This window comes from Lineus longissimus, chromosome 19, assembly GCF_910592395.1.
Source record: "Lineus longissimus chromosome 19, tnLinLong1.2, whole genome shotgun sequence".
NCBI classification, from domain to species: domain Eukaryota; kingdom Metazoa; phylum Nemertea; class Pilidiophora; order Heteronemertea; family Lineidae; genus Lineus; species Lineus longissimus.
Window position 1 is genome coordinate 9769630 of NC_088326.1, and position 23128 is coordinate 9792757.

General features: G+C 40.3%; 2 protein-coding genes across 3 annotated transcripts in view; both read left to right on the plus strand.

Moving 5' to 3' along the window:
- LOC135502700 (adenylate cyclase type 3-like) overlaps window positions 1–10933 on the plus strand; it is a 26366-nt gene extending 15433 nt beyond the window's left edge. For both annotated transcript variants that reach the window (XM_064795655.1, XM_064795654.1), the window contains exons 4-21: window positions 737–855; window positions 1177–1288; window positions 1909–2036; window positions 2134–2292; window positions 2723–2861; window positions 3592–3675; window positions 4069–4169; window positions 4737–4898; window positions 5421–5508; window positions 5848–5964; window positions 6304–6560; window positions 6856–6940; window positions 7321–7479; window positions 7700–7846; window positions 8554–8655; window positions 9127–9241; window positions 9967–10091; window positions 10734–10933. In XM_064795655.1, coding sequence (XP_064651725.1) covers window positions 737–855; window positions 1177–1288; window positions 1909–2036; window positions 2134–2292; window positions 2723–2861; window positions 3592–3675; window positions 4069–4169; window positions 4737–4898; window positions 5421–5508; window positions 5848–5964; window positions 6304–6560; window positions 6856–6940; window positions 7321–7479; window positions 7700–7846; window positions 8554–8655; window positions 9127–9241; window positions 9967–10091; window positions 10734–10892 — 2358 coding nt within the window. In that variant the 3' untranslated portion in view covers window positions 10893–10933. The remainder of the gene's footprint in view (window positions 1–736; window positions 856–1176; window positions 1289–1908; window positions 2037–2133; window positions 2293–2722; window positions 2862–3591; window positions 3676–4068; window positions 4170–4736; window positions 4899–5420; window positions 5509–5847; window positions 5965–6303; window positions 6561–6855; window positions 6941–7320; window positions 7480–7699; window positions 7847–8553; window positions 8656–9126; window positions 9242–9966; window positions 10092–10733) is intronic.
- A 10112-nt stretch (window positions 10934–21045) lies between these two features.
- LOC135502808 (adenylate cyclase type 3-like) lies at window positions 21046–22858 on the plus strand. Its single transcript, XM_064795912.1, has 3 exons — window positions 21046–21181; window positions 21892–22016; window positions 22659–22858. The coding sequence occupies exons 1-3, from the start codon at window positions 21046–21048 to the stop codon at window positions 22815–22817; spliced, it is 420 nt and encodes a 139-aa protein (XP_064651982.1). The 3' UTR covers window positions 22818–22858.
- Window positions 22859–23128: the final 270 nt, after the last annotated feature.

Genomic DNA, 23128 nt, shown 5'->3' on the forward strand with positions numbered 1-23128 from the left:
ATTTTTAGTGACGAATGTACATTGAAACATCGGACCTCGGCTTCGCATATGCATTCGAACGTGTCATAAGATTGAGGCGCGACGGACACTTCAATTCCCCTGTCCAACTTCAGAGAGAGGCATCGGCCTCAGGGTTTAGTTTGTATCAACAGATGGCGCGCCAACAAACCAAGCGCATCATTTTAAACCCAGAGATGCAAGATTTTGGTAAATGGGTAGACTGTCATTGTCCATAGGTTTGGGCAGTGCATATGGTACCGTCGGCTAGGTCACGCCCGTTTCTGTCGTAACGAGACTCCGTCATGGCGCCAATTCCTTTGTGGATTTTAACATATAGAATTTATACTCTGTTTCCTCACGTATACCGTCTTCCTATACCGCTAATACAAAGTAACAGTGTCCATACATTGGATGGGGTACGCAATAGGGTTCACCACATGCGGGGCGGTTTTTCTTTGCCCACGTGATGAATGGGCATTGTCCATTTGCTCCGCCTCGGTCATACCATGAATAAAGCCCAAACACGATTGTCTGGTAATACAACCCATTCAATTCATTTAAAAATTATATAAATGAGTTGCCGCGTTATACATTGCGTACATTCGAGCATTGTGGTGTCCAGGTAGCGAACTTGGGGACGAAAAACAAGCCAATGTACACGAAGCTTTGTTTAAACCACCACATGGGAGCAGTTGTATTTGAAGTAATTAACAGTTTCTGATTAACTTTATTCCAGGAACGGCTCCTCCTCTCTGTGCTACCCAAACATGTTGCCGATGAGGTGCTGAAGGACATGGGCAGAACGATAGACACCCAGTTTAGAAAGATATACATGAGTAGGCATGAAAACGTTAGGTAAGGAATACGTGACCCCCTCATTATCATAAAACAGGTTGTGTTTTTACGAGACAGAAAAACGTCGCCATGTATAAGATAGTGTAAACCACTAAGTTTTCGCAAGTTGTAGTGCATAGCAACAGTGGGTTTTTTTTGGATGAAAATCGCAGAGAGAGATTTTTCCGCCTTTATCATGATTACCATTCGAAATACACGTGCATTAGTTCATAGTTGCGTTGTTGACCAAGTGGCGTTGATTTCATGATCAGGGATGTTTATTTAAAACACAACTTACAGAAAACAACAGAGAAACATACGAGTTTACATTTTTCCTTTAAGCATTCTTTTTGCGGACATTGTTGGATTCACGGAAATCTCATCAAAACTGTCCGCAGCACAACTAGTCCAAATCTTGAATGAGCTCTTTGCAAGTTTCGACGGTTTAGCAGATGTAAGTATATGTACTAACGCTTACCCTCCTCCTTCTTCATTATGTACTTCTAAGGCCGAAGTTACATAGACCTCATTCGTACATTTACCACGAGTCACTTTCCGGGTTTTTCTTTCATTCCTCGGTGAATGTACGCCACAAGGCCGTGCATTCACAGGGGAAAGAAAGCAAAAGGGGAAAATGAGTCCTGGGAAATGAACGAATGAGGTCTATGTAACTTCGGCCATATCCTCCCCTCATACTCATTTCTTCTTCTTCTTCACCCTACCTTCTTCCTCTTCCACTACCACCACCACCACCACCACCACCACCACCAACACCATCACCAACACCGACACCACCACCACCACCACACCCACCACTGCCAACAACTTGCTCTTCTCCACTCTGCTTCAACTACTCGTCTCTGTTTGCGCTATTTCGTTCAACGATATAAAGGTTGCGTTGGCAAATTGAATTATAGCCGAGTGTCTCGCAACTTGCAAGAACGGTAGCCTTCCCCATTGGATTTGGCTTACCCTGACATGTGTGCACCAGTGAAGGCACCTTTTACGTTTTCTCCCACACCCTATATTGCTAACGTGACCCAATATCATACCCGTTCGACTATATTATTGCAGAAGTATCACCAGCTCCGCATCAAGATCCTTGGTGACTGTTACTACTGCATCAGTGGTGCGCCAGTGCCCAGGGAGGACCACGCAGTACTCTCTATACACATGGGCCTCTGTATGGTGGAAGCAATATCGTAAGTATATGTTTGGAAAACCGGTGTTACCTCTGATTTGTAGACACCGCTAGTCATACTGACTCTATATATCTCAGAGCTCCGATTTTTGTTTCAGTGGGATACGGGAGCGGACGAAGTCTGGGGTGAATATGCGTGTTGGGATACACACCGGAGCGGTGTTAGGGGGCGTCATGGGTCAGAAACAATGGCAGTTTGATGTCCTTGGGAAGGAGGTTACGCTGGCGAATAAAATGGAAAGTGGTGGGATACCGGGGTAAGTACATGCGCCCGCCAATCCCTCCATCCTACACAATACCTCAGAGTACAAAGTACATGTCATAAAATGCACAATATACGAATCATTCGTTTGGCGCGGCTTTTCAAACAGAGCCAATCAGCCCCCAGTAACGGTTAACCCGTCATTGAGCCTAGCAGCCCGATTGGTTTTGCAGCAGCAGCAGTGCAAAATATCAGAGGCACCCATGGATCAATCCTACGAATATCACGTTTTCACTGCAATTGATTCTGAACATAAATGCTATTTGGAAGGAAATTATGATAAAGAGGACATGACCTATGAAAGTATCACTGCAATTGGTTCTGAACGTAACTGCTATTTGGAAGGAAATTATGATGAAGAGTACATTACCTATGAAAAAGCAAAATAAATGATTTAAAATAATGATATTTTACTTTCATTCCAGACGAGTTCATATTTCAGAAGTAACATCGAGTTTTCTAAAAGGCGAATTTGAACTCGAAAATGGTGATGGAGAATCGAGAGAAGAGGCCATCAAAAAAGCTGGCATCAAAACGTACCTAATCAAGTCAGTTATAAAATATGTAAGTGTTATGATATGATTTGACGTTGAGGCAATTAGTAATAATCTCGAATAATGATAACTGCCAGTCTTATGATCATGAGGTCGAAACACACAAATCAATGAATCTATAAGCTCTCTGGCCTGTCTGGTAATGATGATTCGACATTTTAAACAGATCTTCCGGTACAATCCTGTCGTATACCAGGCCAGTATCCACCAATCATATGGCTGTGGTTTGTTTTATTCGTTCAAATTTGTGTTATGCTTGTAGTCGATGTAGCAGTCATCATATTTGACGTCAGAAACGCTGGCGCCAACGTTTCACCCCAACACCTCCATTTCAGATCCCCAGATAAAATAATACATAAATATATATCAGATATATTTTTGTGATCGCTTCCAAAAGATCAGAGCTTGCTGAACCAAAAGATAAAAGATTACTACGCCTCCTAGCTGTATTCCATTTTTCTGATTGAAAAGAGTGAAAACAAATTTATACATATTTACTCACTTTTCAGCAATCCCCAGCCCCCCAAAAAACTCCCGAAGTAAGAATTACTTTACAACTGATTTTTACTCATTGAATGCGTCAGTTCCTTCACCACCATGATGAAGGCGCGTGTTTTTTCTCGACGTTGAATATAAGCGGCAGGATGGGATATTCCTGGCCGGAAAAGTGTTGTAGGTCTACGTCGGATGGCGCAGGAACTGTACATGTTATAATACTAAAAAACTCCATTGTTTTCCAGTATCCCGAGGGGACATTGGATACAAAAGGCAGTAGGCCTAACTCGACAGCTGGAAGCCTTGCGGACATATTACAAAACGGAAAGGTTAGATCATACGTTTTCGTTTTTTTCGAGAGCATGTAACACTTATAAACGTGCCATTCATTTGACATTTGACATCCGCTGCTGTTTCGGCTGTCGAAGAAATGTAAATGTCACAACAAATGGAATATAATTATAAGCGTCTGCTACGTACAGTATACGTTGAAACACTTTGTGCTCGAATTGCTCAGGCTCTGACGAAACATTGTATATGAGTTATGATTTGAATTTCCATGATGACTACATATACGCAAATGTAAAGGTTATTCGTATGCTGCAGCGGTGTAGATGTTGAACTAGGCAACCAAGAATTCTGCACTTTAAAAAATACATTATTTGCATATTGTCGGGAATGAGTGTTTGAATTGTCATAAAACATGTTGTTACTTTCTACAGCTCTCAGTGTCGAAGGTGGAGAAGGTGAGCCGCGATTCTGACGCCTCTATGGACATCAACCAGAGATTACTTCAAGCCCTCTCTGATAAAGAAGACACGTCGTAAGTAAACATTTTACATCCTGAGGTTTATTGTCTTTTCTTCACTCCTGTATTATTTATAAAGTTTGAAATATCGAGGACGGAGTATATTGAAACCACATTGTACAATGAAGGGACTACATTTTGGGTAGTTTGATATCTGTGACAGCTACATCCTAGTCCTGACGTGTCTCTTCATTTGAACGGAATACATCGATCCACAGTTTTCCCCAAAGGCAATATGGAATCCGAATTTCGTTAGAATTTTATGACGAACCCACCAGAATATACATACAGGGAAGTTCGCATGACCCGCGCTTTAACATACTTTTTGCATCTTCGACGCCCAAGAAAACATACCTTCACTATGACCTGTCTAATTCGTAATAGTCGGGCCGGATGGGATAAGTTAGCTAAACCCACCGCAGTGAACAAGTGTATGACACGACCATCATTCAAGCTCAATTCGGACTCTCACGCATGACTCGATGGTGCTTTTATACCCACTGATCGTGGTGCGTGAAGGGCATTGCATTGCTCCAACAAAACTAAAATGCTGATTAAATTCAGGTTTAATTTCTTCTTCAGGCAAATCTTCAATCTGGTGAATCCGTTCACCCTGATGTTCAGAGACAAAGAGTTAGAATGGCAATACAACAGCAATACGGACTGGCAACTGAGTGCGGCCATGTTTGGATGCTCCACGGTTCTTCTCTTCAGCCTTTTTGCTCAGATATGTATCTTACCCATGTAAGTACGTCCTTCAAACGAAAGTTTAGCTGGCGTTTTATAATCACGAATGATTTAATCTAATTGGTGAGAAAAACATTCGAAAAAGAAACTTAACACTGTTTTATTCTCTCGTAATTTGCCAAAATATAAATCGCAAAATCTAAAACTTTTCCCAAAATTTTCGAGAATTAAAAAAAAGGGAGAAGACGATCGATACACCTTAACCTGGTAACTAAAAGTACAATTCAAACTGCGGGCCTCTAAAAATGTGTTTCTGCCAAGAATAAAGATTGCTGCCCTTAAGTAACTGGATGATGAAAACATTCACTTCAAAACTGTAGTATTCTGGAGAAGATGACGATAGCAGTCATTTCCAGCAGGTTCATCCTTCTCCATTTAGGTTCCCTTCAACTTGCTTAGTTGTCTGTTACGAAATCAGTTTAACTTTCAAATCGACTTCTCCGCCCAAATCTAATGACCACCTTCATCTTTTCTGAAAACAACGCGAAAGATAGCTGAAAATAATCACTTTCATTGCAGAACCGTCCAATGTATAAGCGCCTACATTGTTGGCTTTGTAATTCTCTGTATCATGACGTTGATATCTGCTGGTGCTGCATTCCCATCGGTAAGTTAGGCGTTTGTCTCCTTGGTGTCCTACAACGGATACTCCACTAGTGTACGTGGTGCGTAAACAGGCCAACGACGTTGAGAAGATTCTATCAATGATTTCTGCTATAATTATGTTAACTGTGTGAAAATTAATTCATGGGTGAGGGTATCATCTGCTGTCGAATGTATTTAAAACCATGTACCAATCATACGTCTTTTGGTTAGAACAAATACTGCGCGCCTGGCAGTAAGACTTTGTACTATCAAAACTCATTAATATGAATACGCTTAAATACGTGGTGTATCATTCACAATCGTGATGAACTAATGAATGAGAGTGTGTGTCTGTTTTCAGGTCTACCCCCGGCCATTAGTCCAGTTTTCCGAATGGCTTGAACGGACGAGCTGGTTTCGCTCGATTTGGATTATATGCACGACTTTAATCGCCACGACCTCTCAACTGATAGATATGGTAGGCCCGATGTAGATTCTTAGTGACCTTGTCATCAACTCATATCTATCAATCGGTGACTGATATTTTGATCATGTATGGCTTTTTAATTAAGCTGGCAAATGCCATCATAATGTTCTTAAATAAATATCAGATCTAATGGAATAAGTTATGCAGAGGCTTTTGAAGATTCGTAATCTTGGAAGAGATGGTACCAGTGCCGTGTGCCAAATTAGGACAGCATCAAATCGATTAATTCGTACCAGCGAGAGTTTCAGCACCAGGAAATTATGAATATCATATCTTACTAGAATATATGTACGGTGCACTCCTAACGTGGAGTGGAATTATTTTTTTCAGTCTGGTTGTTCTCTGTCCACCGAATTCCCACCAAATAAAACCGACCTTGACCCCAAATCGCCATACTGTGATTACCCACACTACTTCACGCACTTTCTCGTCCTGACGATGGTCGCCGTGGCAGTCTTCCTCCAGATCAGCTATCTCATCCGGGCTCTACTGATGGTCGCTATGACAACGGCGTTTTGCCTCATAGCAACGGTTGTTATGTCCGGGATGTATGACCGGCTCGACAGCTGGTTATTTTCAGTAACAAAGTAAGTTGTCAGTGTGCAAAGCCTGACAGATGCCCCTGTTTAAGTTAATTTACTTGGCCCTTCTGATCGTGAATACGAACTACTTGACCGCAGTGCATTGATATGATTAAGCTCACGGAAACGATTTACATTTTCGGTCGACATTTGATACAGCATGTACACAAGGGCAATCGAGTATACTATATATACCTGCCTTCCTCTAAGCATCAAAGAGTCATAAAGATCAAATCAAAGTCATTATCATTTTCAATGCCCTTGGCATCGATCGTAATTGGAATCAATCATTCCTTTACAGAATTGGAGAAACTGTTATTTCAAAATACAACACTGTTGCATCTGTGGTGGCTATAGGTGTCGCTTTCATCAATATCAATAGGAGAGTAAGTCGTTCTTTGATCGATAATGCAAGGCCGAGGTGGCCCGCGGGAATACAGAAAGGTTTGGGTGATTTTAAGATAGCATTATTTCAACCTGTTGCTGGTGCTTTATCCAACGGATGTGCTGATCGAGATAAAACGGCACACATTGGCACGTGTAATGTCGTCTTCTATCCCATGTTTGTTTATGCGCCGCAATGTCCAAAAACGTTAACCATGCTAATTGTGTAGATTAACTGACGTAGAGGAACGCTCTCTGTCTAGCACATCAAAACGTTGCTACGTGCTGAAAGCATACGAGCAACTAGCATTTATCGTCCATAGATGGCGCCATGTATTCTTTGTAATCAAGTGATGTGTACTCTTTCTCTAACTCTTTATAGGAGGAGTGTACAGTACGGAAATTGTTTTTATGGAAACGCGAAGTTGAAGAACAGAGCGAAAAAGTAACGACTTTCAGGCAGAAAAATGAGAACCTCGTCCACAATATCCTACCGACGCATGTTGCACAGAACTTCCTTGGGGCAAATAAGAAAGACGAGGTTGGTAAAACATTGCCTGTTGAACCTGGGGTGACTGTATTTTGTTGGTTTGCTTTATATTTGTTTGGGAAATTATTAATGACATGTTTTCGATTTGAGGAATCATGTCAACCATGTATTCGAATGACATAACAATGATAATAGCTACAAAATAAAAAGTCGGGGCCAAAAAAGACCCTGTAGTTTTCAACTCAATATCAAAAACGATTTTCAATTGCAGGAAATGTACAGCCAAAGCTATGATGAAGTTGGAGTGATGTTTGCCGCCTGTCCCAATTACAACGATTTCTACACCGAGGACAGTTTTAATAACAATGGCTTAGAGTGCCTTCGATTCCTAAACGAAATTATCTCCGATTATGACGAGGTATATTGTCCAATCAGAAGCACTCAATCTTGCTTCATCGACGCTGTTATTGGAAAGCAACCAATCACGATTAGGCCTAGTAGTTATGCAGCTCCTTGCTGCATTTGCTGTAGCAACCAAACGTCATGTACTGAAATATGTAGGCTGTGTAAGTTGTTACTTAGGGGTAGTGTGATGTACAATGCTCGGGCATTTTTGACATGTTTTACATTAGCCTTTTGCCATACGTGTAAATTGAAAATAATTTGCGTCACGCCTGTTTGGTAGGTGTTCAGTAGTCTTAGCGGTAAGCCCAGGCAGGACCATAGACATGTATCACTTTCATTCTCTCCATCACTGTCGTCTTGTTAATTAGGCCCAATAATAGGCTTCCAAATTGTGTTATGTACGTTATTTTGTCGCTATAATTATACCTCGCAGTTAAAATAGTTAAGGCAAGGCCCATTATACACGGTATTTGTCTTAAAGCATAGCCCGCTCACACTAAGGCCTAAATTCAAAATATTCTACTGCCTTATGCTATCATGACAAATCACCACCAGAAACAGCTTCCGTGGTGGACGATAGGCCTAACCGGCCAAGGCAAATTAACGTGATGTTGCTTTGATAGCTTCGTTTTTATTGCCATGATGCAATAACGGCTGATTTCATCTAAACTGTTTGTAGGGCGCAAATTTTTACTATTGTCTTCAATATCACTGTTTTAGTTGCTGAATGAACCACGCTTCAAGTCAATCATCAAAATCAAAACTATTGGTCCCACCTACATGGCGGCGAGTGGGATGACCCAGTGCAGTTCGAAATCAAAGGTAGGTCGAACTTAATTCCTGAGGAGCCATGTGCACTGTGTGAACCACAGATTATTCTCAATCCAAACATAATTGATACATGTTGCTCGTTCAATATAATACTCGCTTGGTGTGAAAAGCGATCACAAGGAACAAATTACTGATAAGCGCCTGAAAGAAAATTCCTTGATGATGTGACTTGTTTAATTTTCTTTTTTGCAATCAAAGGTGCTATAGTCTATACATCTGGTCAAGAGCCATTTTGACCTAGTACGTAACTACTTGACCTAGTAGGTAACTACTTGAGAACTAAGAAGTCTTCTCCAGGGCTCGTAGTAGTGTATAAAAGCTGATCGATGACATGTGAGGCAAGGCTGACCTAATGCATTCTCCATTGGTCTAATGAATGTGGTTTTTATCAATTAATCTCTCGAAATGGAAGGAAACTATAATTTGAACAATTTCTTGAACTGGCATCTTCTTTCATTTCAGGACAGTAAACACCGATGGCATCACCTCGTGGAGCTGGTGGAGTTTGCACTTGCTCTCCGAGAAACCTTAGAGAAGATCAACTCACAGTCATTTAATAACTTTATCCTCAGAATAGGTATAAAAAATACAAATATACCAACTTGATAAAGCAAATCATTTTATGATATCCTGTTGATCGAGGGAAATTACTTTTTTTAATTGGAAGATTCCTACTAGCTAATGAAGGAAATTAGTTTTTTTTCAAATTTGGTCTATTAGGGTCCATTTCGTATAAAGCAGCACTCATGCGGATAATGAATGATTCGCCGTTGCAGCAGCAAGAATAGCAATCGACTGGTGGTATCAGAAGTAACACCAATTACAGACCCCATCGCTAGCCCTTGGTACACAAAAGACAATGATTAATTATGCTCATTAATCTTGCGCAAATATTCAACTTCCCTCGAAATCGGCAGCTGTATTCTCATCTGTAATGAATATCAAAAGCAATCAACAAGGTAGATACAGCTCGATAAAATCGCCACGTCGTGCAATAGTCTGATGAGGACCATGGATATGAAAGAAGATGTGGATGACTTTTTCTCTCTTAGTAGGATATGAAAAGTTAAATTCATAATGACAATATCAGGCCATTTCACTCCATACATACTTACTCCTCAAACAACTTTTGTCCTAGAACGTGTATCAGATTTTTTTCCCATTATAATTAATCATCTTAATAGTGAAAGTGTTATTGATAATTTCTTGACTTGTATCATGAATCGGGGGAATTCTGGTTAAAATGGTTTGGCTTTTTCATCTTCTTTCTTGTATTGCATTTCATATGTCTTAACTCTCCAGGAATAAACCAGGGGCCAATCGTAGCAGGCGTGATAGGGGCGAGAAAGCCTCATTACGATATCTGGGGAAATGCTGTGAATGTCGCCAGCCGGATGGAGTCTACTGGAAAATCAGGGCACATTCAGGTATACCTCTAGTACCCGTCTTATTCATGCCACACGACTAGCTATTGCTATATTAGTTTGTAATCAATTTATTAGTTTGTAATCAGTTGTAATCAATATTAGTTTGTAATCAAATCCGAAACCGGTGTTGATCCTTTTCGGATGGACAACAGGGTTTAGTATATATTGTTCAGAGAACGGACCCCTTACCTTGAAAATAACTTCATCGAGGTACCTTTTGAGATTGATTTTTGTAATCAATTTTGGAACAAGTATGGAGTTCGATAAGAAAAAAATGTATAACACATCAGTAGGTTTAGTTCAAAGCGTACCAATCAATGGCAAAGTCATTGCTCACGGCGTTAGCCCTTGAACTCCAAATTTGCTGCTGTATGACAAGTCAAGTCCCAGTCGAACATATCCATCGAAAGTTCCGAAACTGTCTGCCTCACAGATGAATGACAGGGCAATTACTTCCATAGTCTAAAGCCGTACATAGCAAAGATTCGATCCCCGAAACCGGTTTAGATCCTTTTTATTTTGGATGGACAACAGGGTTTAGTATATTGTTCAGAGAACGGACCTCTTACCTTGAAAATAACTTCACCGAGGTAACTTTGAGACACTCCCTGTACGCAACATCTGTAACCTATTTTATTTCAGGTTGTCGAAGAAACGATGATTATCCTTCAAGAGTTTGGCTATAAGTTCGAGAAGAGGGGCTTGGTCAAGGTCAAAGGAAAGGGAGAGCTGGTGACGTATTTCCTGGTCGGCAAGGAGGAGTTGATACACGACATGCCAAACCAGGTCACGCATCTTTGAAAGTAATAAGATGTTCTTATTAAACAGTACAAGCATGTGGTTTTCGAATGTTGGTTTTTCAACCAAAGAATTTTTATCAGAGTCATCTCTTCTTGAAAATGTGACCCGTAATTATCAGAACAACAAATTAATACTGTGCCAGTTATTGATGAAGAAGGCACAAACCATTCTCCAACCATCTTCGAAAGCACTCTGAGAACACACAAAGTGGCAGTTATACCTTGCACTTCAAGTTGCGATCGCGGTTTGAGTATTTGGAATATCATCCCGGCCAGTTTGGTGATTTTTTTACGTCCAATATAATTCATAGGTATAAATATCGGGGAATTGCTATCTATAGCGAGATAATAATCATATTGGCGGACTGATGCTTGCATAAATGGGCCGCGGTGTTCTTCATATGCAAGCACGGGAATAAAGGATTCATTCATTCAACGCTAAGGAGAAGGGATCCCATCCACCGTTCTTTATAAATGGAATGGTGATTTTTTAATGCCATACTCGCCACACCCCACACCTTTTAGGCTCAGTGTGTTCTTATTAAAAGTGTCTGGCCGGGAGTTATTAGCTGTCGTGACAATGCGTACGAATTTATCATTAATGTTCGAGCCATGTAACGAGAATCAACACATTCTCCTGTCTCAGATGAAATCAAAATTAACAAAATGAGTTAATTGTTTAATTGGTGTAATTAAGAAGAAATTATTGTATCAAATGATTCGACAGTATTCGTATTTATGGCATGGTGTTACATGAATTTATACTTACAAAGTAAAATATAAGTTATGTTACTAAAAAAAGCTATTCTTGTTTAATTACCTATATTTTTATATTGAGTTTGACGTGATACACAGCTGACCGCCATTGGCAATTTGACTAAAAGTATATGCGTTTAAACATCAAAAGAAATAAAGGAGGTTCGGCATCATCAACTGATTGTTCTTCAGTGATGTCCTGTAAAAAATGTGTATACTTCTTACTCACTTGTGTACTCATTTACTTATCAATAATGCCTTGACGATGCTGAGTACATGACCCACAAAGTTACGCCGTCTTGTTTCATATTTGCTAGAGGACAATGGATGCGGGCAAGAGTGTCGCAAGCATACCCTGCTGCAAACAACAGAAAGAACACTCTTGTATACATTACTTCATATTTAGGGAATCTGAGTTTTCGTAATAGACCATTATCAAAGTTGTTGGTGCATTCTAAAAGATTATTTCACGGCATAAAGGATTCTTATCATTTGTACATTAAGGAAAGTTGATTCTTCATCGATGGATCTAATCTAGATTTGCGACCTATCTGTTGCTTTCAACGCTGGCAGTCATAGCTCAGGATTCACAAATTCTTGTTCGAAACAGAGAGGCCATTCCTGCAGTTATTTTGAGATAAGGCTCAGACGAGATAATGTCCTGCAATTTTTGTCCTGTACTAAGTCTCCAATGACCGCGTTCAGAATGACTTGTAACTTTTTCCTGTACTAAGTCACCCCAGCTATTCAGACCTCCAAACTGATGGGCAATTCCCATTCTGACGAGCTGCCGATGCCAAATTTGATATGCACCCAGCAAATATTTTTTAATACAGCACCTGGAAATCCCCTTCAACGTAAAGAAATCACCCGACCACGAAAGATTAACATCTTGCACAAACATTTGATTCAGTAATCAGGTAGATTTAGGCAAAAAGCATGTTTGCATTCAAATATAGATAAGGCTGCATTGTTTACTTTTGAATCGGTACAATAATCCGCGTTAATTTGAATTTGAATTTAGCAATCTCATCAAATATGCTGAATAAGGAATGAATGTATTCCAAATCTTCCCTTACATGTAGATCCGAAACACAAGCATTTGAATTATACAATGGTTTCTTGAAGTACAAGACGATTTTATGAGACTTCATAGAACATTTTCTATTGGGTGTAGATAATGGCTCGGACAGAGCGTCGGTATGGCAGTCGCCCGTCAGAATGCAGATCTGATTTAGCCAGGATGTAAGTACATTCGATCATTACAGATCTGTTCTCTCCTCCGGCTGGCTATACACATCGCCGGGCTGACTGTTTTGGGGATGATTTTCACAGCGTCAATCTTCATCGTGTGTCGTTTATCCTGTCATTGCCCTGTGCAACAAATACCCGAAATGTTGTGCGTTCCAATATAGACATAACGCTATCTATGGAATGTGTGCATTTATTCCTATGGTATGTCATCTCGTGCTGGTGTGTTCAGGCTCTCTGCAGCCGACTCCAGTGTATATTTTTGCCATTAACTCTATCAATATCGGTTGAATATGGACACGAGACCAGGTGCAAACGCCACTCGAGTGACATTTTTATTCCTTTGGCCGGTAGGCGACTTTTTTGAATGTCACATCGGAGCAAGACCTATATCAGCAGAAAGTCGTCATGAATAACTGGATCTGAGCAGTTCCGATCCCTGGGCCTTATGCCAAAGCTCTTGGCTGAGGCCAAACCAAGTGTAGGACCAAGAATATTCAAATTTATTCATAGTACCAATAGTATTAATCATCACTTCGGTTCTGTTTAAAATGTACATTTAATGTAAGTACGTGCGGAGTTTTATAGTTTTAGCCCCTTTCCCCACTGATCGATCGAAGCATCAAATCAAATTGGCCAATCTGATGGCTGAGAGTCAGCCTTGTTTGAAAAATTGCATTCAAAATTAAATATTGGGCATCCTAAATGTACTACCAGGGCCTGTGTCAGTAACTAATACATAAGTCGGTGGTGATATGCCCGTCGGTTAGGCAAAAACCGTGCTCATTACAAACATGCTTCTTGAAATTGCTTATAAGAAATAAACATTCAAAAGCGAAACATTTATTTTGGCTACTCGATACAAGCCGTTCTTAGATCGATATGATTATTCGTAAAATCGAACGATCCATAAAATATATTGCATTATTTTTCGTGCGTTTTTGTTTAACTGATCGATACATATGGTCCAGTCAATGAATAAAAATACATTGATGCTTCACATTCAATCAGTTTGGAGCACCGGCGACAAATAGCGTCGATAGTATGGGTCAGTGGTGCCACCTTTGAATGACGTTGAGAGTAAAGGCAAGTGCACGCACAAAATAGGTACTCTTAATTTATAATTTGTTTGATATGTACAGGACAAACCTGCAGTGTATTTCACTCTATCTGTGTTGCAATTCATTTTTGAAGAACCATATTACAAGGTATGAACACAATGTTAGAGGCGGGTGACTCCAACAACACTATTTCTTTAACTATATTGCACATTTTCCTTGACAGGTTGGACATGTTCGATTCCACTGCCCGATTCTCCGCAATCTGGGAAATTTATTCTTCAGTGTGGCTATGTTTCAGTTAAAAACCTACCGCTCATGTTAATAGCATTCCGCGATGATGAGGTCACTGAAGCTGCTGCCCTCTATTTCCCCATCGCTGAATTACAGGCAATGTCGGACAAACATGCGGTTTCGTAATGGATTCAGGCTTTCTAACTAGGGCAGTTAGATTCAATCTGGCACATGTCCGAGTGTTGGAAATACTACATAATTGTTCTGAATATTTCTCTCTCTGACTCTATGGTATCATTCATGCTAAAAACAATGCAGGGTCAAAGATAATTGACTTTGAAAAAAGCTCAAATGTGTAGAAATAAGTGTCGATGTCCGACTGTCACGTGACTAAAACGTCATCAATATCTTATTCAAATGACCTTGTGAGCTATAAATAGTAACTTCGCGGAATGCTATTTAGTGACTGCACTCCAAAAACATTCATTTATGAGTTGGTCGTAAGATCATAGGACAGGTGTGATATATCATTGCAGTTTACCTGCGAAAATGTCTACGTAATCATGACGATGTTTAATTCTTTAGTTCGAGCGTTGTCCAATTTCCAAAAAGTAAATTATTTGAACCACAAAAATAATCGGAGTATGAACGTCCACTAGACAAGTATGCTGTTTTTGCTGCTCTTCTTTTTTTTCTGTGCAAAGACCAGTACTGGAAAATGGGCCAACCGTAAGTTATGTCGAATATTAACCCGGTTGGTACGTGTGGCAAGACTGGCTAACCACAGAGCTCAGAAGCTAACCCTATTGTCTAGTTTGCCCATAGCTCGCGTAACATCTGTCGTATCGACTCAATACAAAGCGCGCATGCATTTGAAAGAATCAAAACGAGCTCGTTTTTTATCCTGACTCGAGCCGAGTGAGGCATCATGGAAGAGTATGTCAGAGATCATATTATGCACAACGTCGTTAAGCCGTTGGTGCTCGATTCGATCACCTTGCTACTGCGACAACAGTTGGTATGACGTTGCGCCGTACGTAAAGCCCTGTCTACACGAGTCAACAACCTTAAACACTAACCCCATCAACAATAATCAACAAGCTGTTGAAGGTGTGCTGATGCTTGTTGAGCAAGTCCGTCCACACTGATCAACACGTGTCAATCTTTTGTCAACATTTGCTGACGGTGTGGGCCTTGTCTCTATTGTGTTGCAAAGTACACCTCTTGCTTTACCCGCCGTGAGGGTAGTAATGGCTTTCCGACGTAACGTCGAACACACACAGATATGGTAGCCAGGTAGGGGGTTAATTCCATGACGTGAAAACGACGAAATTCTCTACCCATATCAAATTGCCATGGCAAGAAATGTGGAGGTCAGCCTGGGAATCAAGTGGGTATTCGAAAACCCTGGATCAACAAACACTGGACTGGACTGGACTGGACTGGACTATGACTCAGCGCCCTCCACCACCTGGATTTTCTAAAAGTTATACAATTCCCACAACCCTGCCGAATCTCTTCCCGCCTAATTCCATCATCAACATCATGAACATGGCGTCACCCGAAAAGTCGCCCGGGTTTTATCGTAGATTTTACGATAATTGGCGACGACAGAATAGGTATGGTTATGTATTATGTAAACAGAAATATGTACAAGTGCCCTAGACATCTGAGTGATTTGTGGGTCTTGACACGCCATTAACATGATGAAATTGGCAGATGTGTGCCACCGGACCGGCCTGATAATATCGATAATTCATCGTAGTGTATCGCCTACACTCATGTACATAGCATGCACATATCATGCACAGTGTAGCATAGAAGGATCGCACATGGGGTAGCCACGGCGAAGATGGAATTGGCCACTATAAGTTTATCAGACTGATACCATGTCCCATTTCCCCGTCGTTTCTCAATACATTGTTGTCGCCATGTTGATGCAGGCGATGGTGAGCAGTGACGTTGATTCCAGTCCAGTCCACTCCAGTCCAGTGTTTGTTGATCCAGGGTTTTCGAATACCCGAATCAAGTATTAATATCCTCGTACACTCTTAAAATCACCTGATCTGGTAGTACCTATTGCTCCAACTGAGAAATTAGCAAGCATCAACCTAGATGTAGTTGTCTGACCTATAAAGATGAAAAAATGAAGTAAAAAAATACCATCAAAATGATTGAGAATTACCACTCTGATAGGTAAACAACTAATTTCACAGTCTGTGCAACCATATTCGATCTCGCATGGTCTTCCCTAACGATACACGGACATAGTCCAGGACGTCAGGATATGTAGTTGTTTTACGATCCTCAACGATAAGATTAGCCACAAACAGTTTGCCTGCCAAAATAGTTTTCAACTTAAAAATGACGATGTTTAATTCCACAGTTCAATCGTTGTCCAATTTCCAAGAAGTAAGTTATTTGAACCACAAGAATAATCGGAGTAATATGTAAAGAGCAATCTCTAGTGAACTCACACAACTGTTTGACATGGGGAGCCCCCAAACCCCCGCCCTTCTGACATATATAGCCAGTACATTGGGGGATGAGTCCCCCAAACCCCCTCCCCGTTCTCTGAAAGTGACAGGTTTTAGTCAGTACATTGGGGGGAAGGCCCCCCCCCCACCCCCCCCCCATTGGACTCTAAAAATAGAATTCCTTGGAGACGCTGAACAAGAAGGCCCCATAAAGAAATAGTCCCCGCCCCGGCAGCTGTCTCATATCTGCTGAAAGAAGCAGCTCTTTGTGGTGAAATAATAATTGAATGCATGTCATGACACCCAGGAGCTTTTTCTCATTTCTGAAGCAGTTGCATGGTTGGAATGAATTGCCAAATCAGTCCGTCAAATCTCTATGCAATGAAAATTGAAATGTCACAACTGTCTCCACCGACGTTGTCCTGTATGTCCTAGCAGACGATTTTTAAATAAATGATGTGATTGATATACTTGTAGATTGAAATGAATTATTTCTTCAATGATATGAAAGTTGAAAACCCTCTGACATGTCTGAGTACAAAAATGCAGAGGCAAGACACATCATGCATGTCATGACACCCAGGAGCTTTTTCTCATTTCTGAAACAGTTGCATGGTTGGGATGAATTTCCAAATCAGTCCGTCAAATCTCTATCCAAATGGAACTTTAAGACCACTCTATATTTGTGCAGTAGTGTTAAAACTGACTTTTTGAAGTAAAGTACGTAAATCGAGAAGAAGAGGACGTTTACTTCGTCTGCAATGAAATGTCACAACTGTCTCCGCCGACGTTGTTGTCCTGTATGTTCTAGCAGACGATTTTTAGATACACTTCAAGACAGTGGCGCCGGTGTGAATAAATCTACTTGCGTGATTGGTCAATGGCTCATGACGTCATGAAATAATTGCGTCAACAACGGGAATCATGGTAACTGTGGTTGCGGTGCGTCGTGAAAGCAGGATCGGCAAGCGCGGCCCGTATGGAATGCAACAAACTGTACCGGAACCGGAACTGTCATGGGTCTGCAAAAAAATTTTCAGATTCGATGGACATGATGGATATATGAATTTTGTTTACACTTTATATACATACGTAATCATTACACTCACTACGTTGTGTGAGTTATAATTAACGTCCACTAGACAAGTATGCTATTTTTGCTGCTCTTCTTTGTTTTCTGTGCAATGACCAGTACTGTTTTAAAAAGGGGCGAACCGTACGTAAGTTGTGTCGAATATTGAATATCATTACAGATCTGCTCTCTGTTCCCGCTGGCTATACACATCGCAGGGGTGACTGTTATGGGAATGATTTTTACACCGTCACTCGTTATGGTTTGTCGTTTATCCTGTGCATTGCTCTGTGTAACAAATACCCGAAATGTCGTGCGTTCCTATATAGACCTAACTACGAATGCGCAGTGAAATTGAAGTCCTGTGATATTGTCACGCAGCCTAACAGTCGTCCATCTCACAATATGTATAAACGAATAGGTAAGGTCATATAATTATATGTAAACAAGAAAATTCAGTCTGACATATTCTGATAATGTGACATATTCTGATAATGTCATATTAACGGTTTATTGTAAAGTCTGCCGGGATAAAACATCATTTGACGTCGTTTTTCACAGCATGATGTGAGATTAAACGATATTGTTGTGATCAGATTTATATCGATCCGCTGATTAATGTCATATTTACATATCAAATGACATATGCTGTCACTACTTCTACTACTACTAATATTGACACTATTCTGACATCAATCTAAATGACGTCAGAATAATATCAGAGCGATAATCCAAGAAAGTGTATATCAAATCTTTGATGGGGGAGGGGGTCCACTCTATACCTTCCAATGGTGACGATGCCATTTTGACATCATTCAAGCCCATGTTATTAGCCGTCATTTGGAAAGTAATAAAGTCCGATTGAAATAAAGCCCAAATATATAGCTGGTCTTTGTAACGTACTGTTTTGTTTAACGCAGATATGTCCAACCGAGCGATATTCGTGGTCAAAAGGACGCCACCTACCGGCAAAATTATAAAAACAACTAATACCACGCCTCCTGTCAGCGGTTTTGACTGTGCATTTCACTGTTTTAGGCGCTTTGATTGTAGCGCATTTGTACGTGACGTCACAATTAAGAAATGTTACCTCCTCGACATATTTAAATATACTGAAGTCTTACGTACTGCTACATTTGGGGGTAACGACTTAGGCCTACGGCATCTGACACTGTGAATGTAGCCGTTTGATGTGATGAAGGAAACTAAGACTTTGCGAAGTGGGAGCATACGGCGATGAAAGTAAGTGTCTCTGGGAGAGTAGTTCCAAGTCCGTTCGCTAGGGCAGTATGTTAACTAGTGCACTGGGTAACATGTCCATACATAATTCCCAGGACGTAATGGCTGATCGAAGTAGTGTCAAACAGTGACAGGGGAAGGTCAGCCTGAAATAATATACATGTATTCAACTCCTTGTACTATATACAGTCTTTTACAAAATACATTAGTCAAGATCAACTAGTTTGGTAGTTCCTATCGCTCGAACTGAGAAATAAGTAAATATTAACCATTAATTAGCTGTTTCCCCTAAAAAGGTAGTATTTGAACCATGTGAAAAATACCATCAAAATGGTAAGAATTACTATTTTGATAGGTAAACAACTAATTTCGGTCATCCTTAAAACGATATAACGATATCGTCAAGGACGTCCGTGATACCGTTTTTTTTTACGATCATCATGCGATAAGGTCAAAGGCAAACATTTTACACAACACTCTAGGCAATACGTTCCATTTCGACTCGTTATGCTCCTCGGCATATAGAATTTCTCATTAAGTTCGAAAACAGAACCCTCTCACCTGACCATTTCAAGCAGTCGTATCGACGTGACTCGATATTCTTATCTTAATTTAATTTTTGATATGCGAGTTTCTTTTTTCCTCATCCAAGCCTACATGCACATGTACTTGTGTGTGCATTTATTCCTTCGGTGTGTGATCTCGTGCTGGTGTGGTCACGCTCTGCAGCCGACTCCAGTGTATATTTTTACCATTAACTCGATCAATATCGGTTGTATATGGAAACGAGACCAGGTGCAACCGTCACTCGAGCGACATTTTTATTCCTTTTGCCGGTAGGCGACTTTTTTTAATGACACATCGCAGCAAGACCGATATCAGCAGAAAGTCGACAAGAATAACTGGATCGGAAAGGTTTTCCGGTTGTATAGTTTTGATAGTTCCTCAAGGAAGGTCACCTGCAAATATTGTGCAACACTCTAGGCAATACGTACCATTACGACTCGTTATGCTCCTCAACATAGAATTTCTCATTAAGTCCGAAAGTAGAACCAACTTACCTCAAATTTTCAATCCGTCGTATGTCGTCCGTGACCCGATCTTCTTAATTATATTTTATTTTAGGTTTCCTCGTCCAAACCTACCTGTGCGTGCGTTGTAATCGTCAACCTGCGATCCGTTGTGTATATTCGGGGCTACCGGCATGACGCATCACCAAGGGGGATGTTATGACGAGGAGTTTCTGAAAATCTGAATCTGAAACTTCTCGATTCGAGATAGACATATAGAGATTTTAAACTCTATAATTTACGAATATTTAGCGATTTTATATGATTATCATTATCAACTTTTATAACTTTGATTTTATAGTAGGAAGGTTTACTTAGATTTTATAACTTACCAACACAGTTAAAACCACCTTTCTCGTAGCCAGTTTTAAATGGACATGTGAATGACCCATTTGTGTTGGCGCAGACAGAGTTGACGATGGAGGTACAATTGTGGTGTCCTGTTGCACACTCATCGACATCAGTACAACTGGTCTTTGCATCGCCCTGATAGCCTGTTTTACACTTGCAAGTGAAGGAACCCTCTGTGTTGGTAGATTCAGCGTTTGCATCACATCTGCGCGTGCTTGTATTGCATTCGTTTATATCTGAAGAAGACAAAAATCGAAATATTGTTGAGTGTTTATTATCAGCAATATACCTCATCATCAGCTTGGCGTCATTTATGCACGTTATCATCAGCTTCTTATTGACCTGTTTTCACCAAAACAAAGTATTTTTGTCAGTGTCTTCAATGACGACAGTTCAAAACTGCTACAATAGCAAGTTGAATAGCAGGCCCGACCTTGGTTGCAAAGGCAAGTCGTATGTAACTTATTTTTGAAATGATGTCATTTAATTATCCAAGGATCAAAACTAATTGGATTGAATCAGTGATTTGAACCTCTTTTTCCCTCTCCGTTTTGACTCCGCTTTTAATGCCCTTTGGGTTCCCTCTTTGCCAATCACACAATTTCTATTTTCTATCCCTTTTTGCACGTAAGGTTGGCCAGACAAAATGCACGATGCTACCTTTCAGGACAGTAAACACCGATGGCATCACCTCGTGGAGCTGGTGGAGTTTGCACTTGCTCTCCGAGAAACCTTAGAGAAGATCAACTCACAGTCATTCAATAACTTTATCCTCAGAATAGGTATAAAAAATACAAAAATACCAACTTGCTAAAGCAAATCATTTTATGTCATCCTGTTGATCGAGGGAAATTACTTTTTTAAGTGGAAGATTCCTACTAGCTAATGAAGGAAATTAATTTTTTTTCAAATTTGGTCTATTAGGGTCCATTTCGTATAAAGCAGCACTCATGCGGATAATGAATGATTCGCCGTTGCAGTAGCAAGAAGAGCAATCGATTGTCAGAAGTAACACTAATATTGCCGACCCTTTCGCTAGAAAAGACAATGATTATTTCTGCTCATTAGTCTTGCCCAAATATTCAACTTCCCTCGAAATCGGCAGCTGCATTCTCATCTGTAATGAATATTAAAAGCAATCGACAAGGTAGATACAGCTCGATATGAAATCGCCACGTCGCGCAATAGTCTGATGAGGACCATGGATATGAAAGAAGATGTGGATGACTTTTTCTCTCTTAGTAGGATATGAAAAGTTAAATTCATAATGACAATATCAGGCCATTTCACTCCATACATACTTACTCCTCAAACAACTTTTGTCCTAGAACGTGTATCAGATTTTTTTCCCATTATAATTAATCATCTTAATAGTGAAAGTGTTATTGATAATTTCTTGACTTGTATCATGAATCGGGGGAATTCTGGTTAAAATGGTTTGGCTTTTTCATCTTCTTTCTTGTATTGCATTTCATATGTCTTAACTCTCCAGGAATAAACCAGGGGCCAATCGTAGCAGGCGTGATAGGGGCGAGAAAGCCTCATTACGATATCTGGGGAAATGCTGTGAATGTCGCCAGCCGGATGGAGTCTACTGGAAAATCAGGGCACATTCAGGTATACCTCTAGTACCCGTCTTATTCATGCCACACGACTAGCTATTGCTATATTAGTTTGTAATCAATTTATTAGTTTGTAATCAGTTGTAATCAATATTAGTTTGTAATCAAATCCGAAACCGGTGTTGATCCTTTTCGGATGGACAACAGGGTTTAGTATATATTGTTCAGAGAACGGACCCCTTACCTTGAAAATAACTTCATCGAGGTACCTTTTGAGATTGATTTTTGTAATCAATTTTGGAACAAGTATGGAGTTCGATAAGAAAAAAATGTATAACACATCAGTAGGTTTAGTTCAAAGCGTACCAATCAATGGCAAAGTCATTGCTCACGGCGTTAGCCCTTGAACTCCAAATTTGCTGCTGTATGACAAGTCAAGTCCCAGTCGAACATATCCATCGAAAGTTCCGAAACTGTCTGCCTCACAGATGAATGACAGGGCAATTACTTCCATAGTCTAAAGCCGTACATAGCAAAGATTCGATCCCCGAAACCGGTTTAGATCCTTTTTATTTTGGATGGACAACAGGGTTTAGTATATTGTTCAGAGAACGGACCTCTTACCTTGAAAATAACTTCACCGAGGTAACTTTGAGACACTCCCTGTACGCAACATCTGTAACCTATTTTATTTCAGGTTGTCGAAGAAACGATGATTATCCTTCAAGAGTTTGGCTATAAGTTCGAGAAGAGGGGCTTGGTCAAGGTCAAAGGAAAGGGAGAGCTGGTGACGTATTTCCTGGTCGGCAAGGAGGAGTTGATACACGACATGCCAAACCAGGTCACGCATCTTTGAAAGTAATAAGATGTTCTTATTAAACAGTACAAGCATGTGGTTTTCGAATGTTGGTTTTTCAACCAAAGAATTTTTATCAGAGTCATCTCTTCTTGAAAATGTGACCCGTAATTATCAGAACAACAAATTAATACTGTGCCAGTTATTGATGAAGAAGGCACAAACCATTCTCCAACCATCTTCGAAAGCACTCTGAGAACACACAAAGTGGCAGTTATACCTTGCACTTCAAGTTGCGATCGCGGTTTGAGTATTTGGAATATCATCCCGGCCAGTTTGGTGATTTTTTTACGTCCAATATAATTCATAGG

What these genes read in the sequence shown, in the direction of transcription:
- LOC135502808 (XM_064795912.1), top strand. Translation starts at nt 21,046, where the DNA reads ATGCACGATGCTACCTTTCAGGACAGTAAACACCGATGGCATCACCTC. An exon ending in TAACTTTATCCTCAGAATAG is followed by an intron (nt 21,182 to 21,891) that starts GTATAAAAAATA and finishes TTAACTCTCCAG; the next exon opens with GAATAAACCAGGGGCCAATC. An exon ending in GAAAATCAGGGCACATTCAG is followed by an intron (nt 22,017 to 22,658) that starts GTATACCTCTAG and finishes ATTTTATTTCAG; the next exon opens with GTTGTCGAAGAAACGATGAT.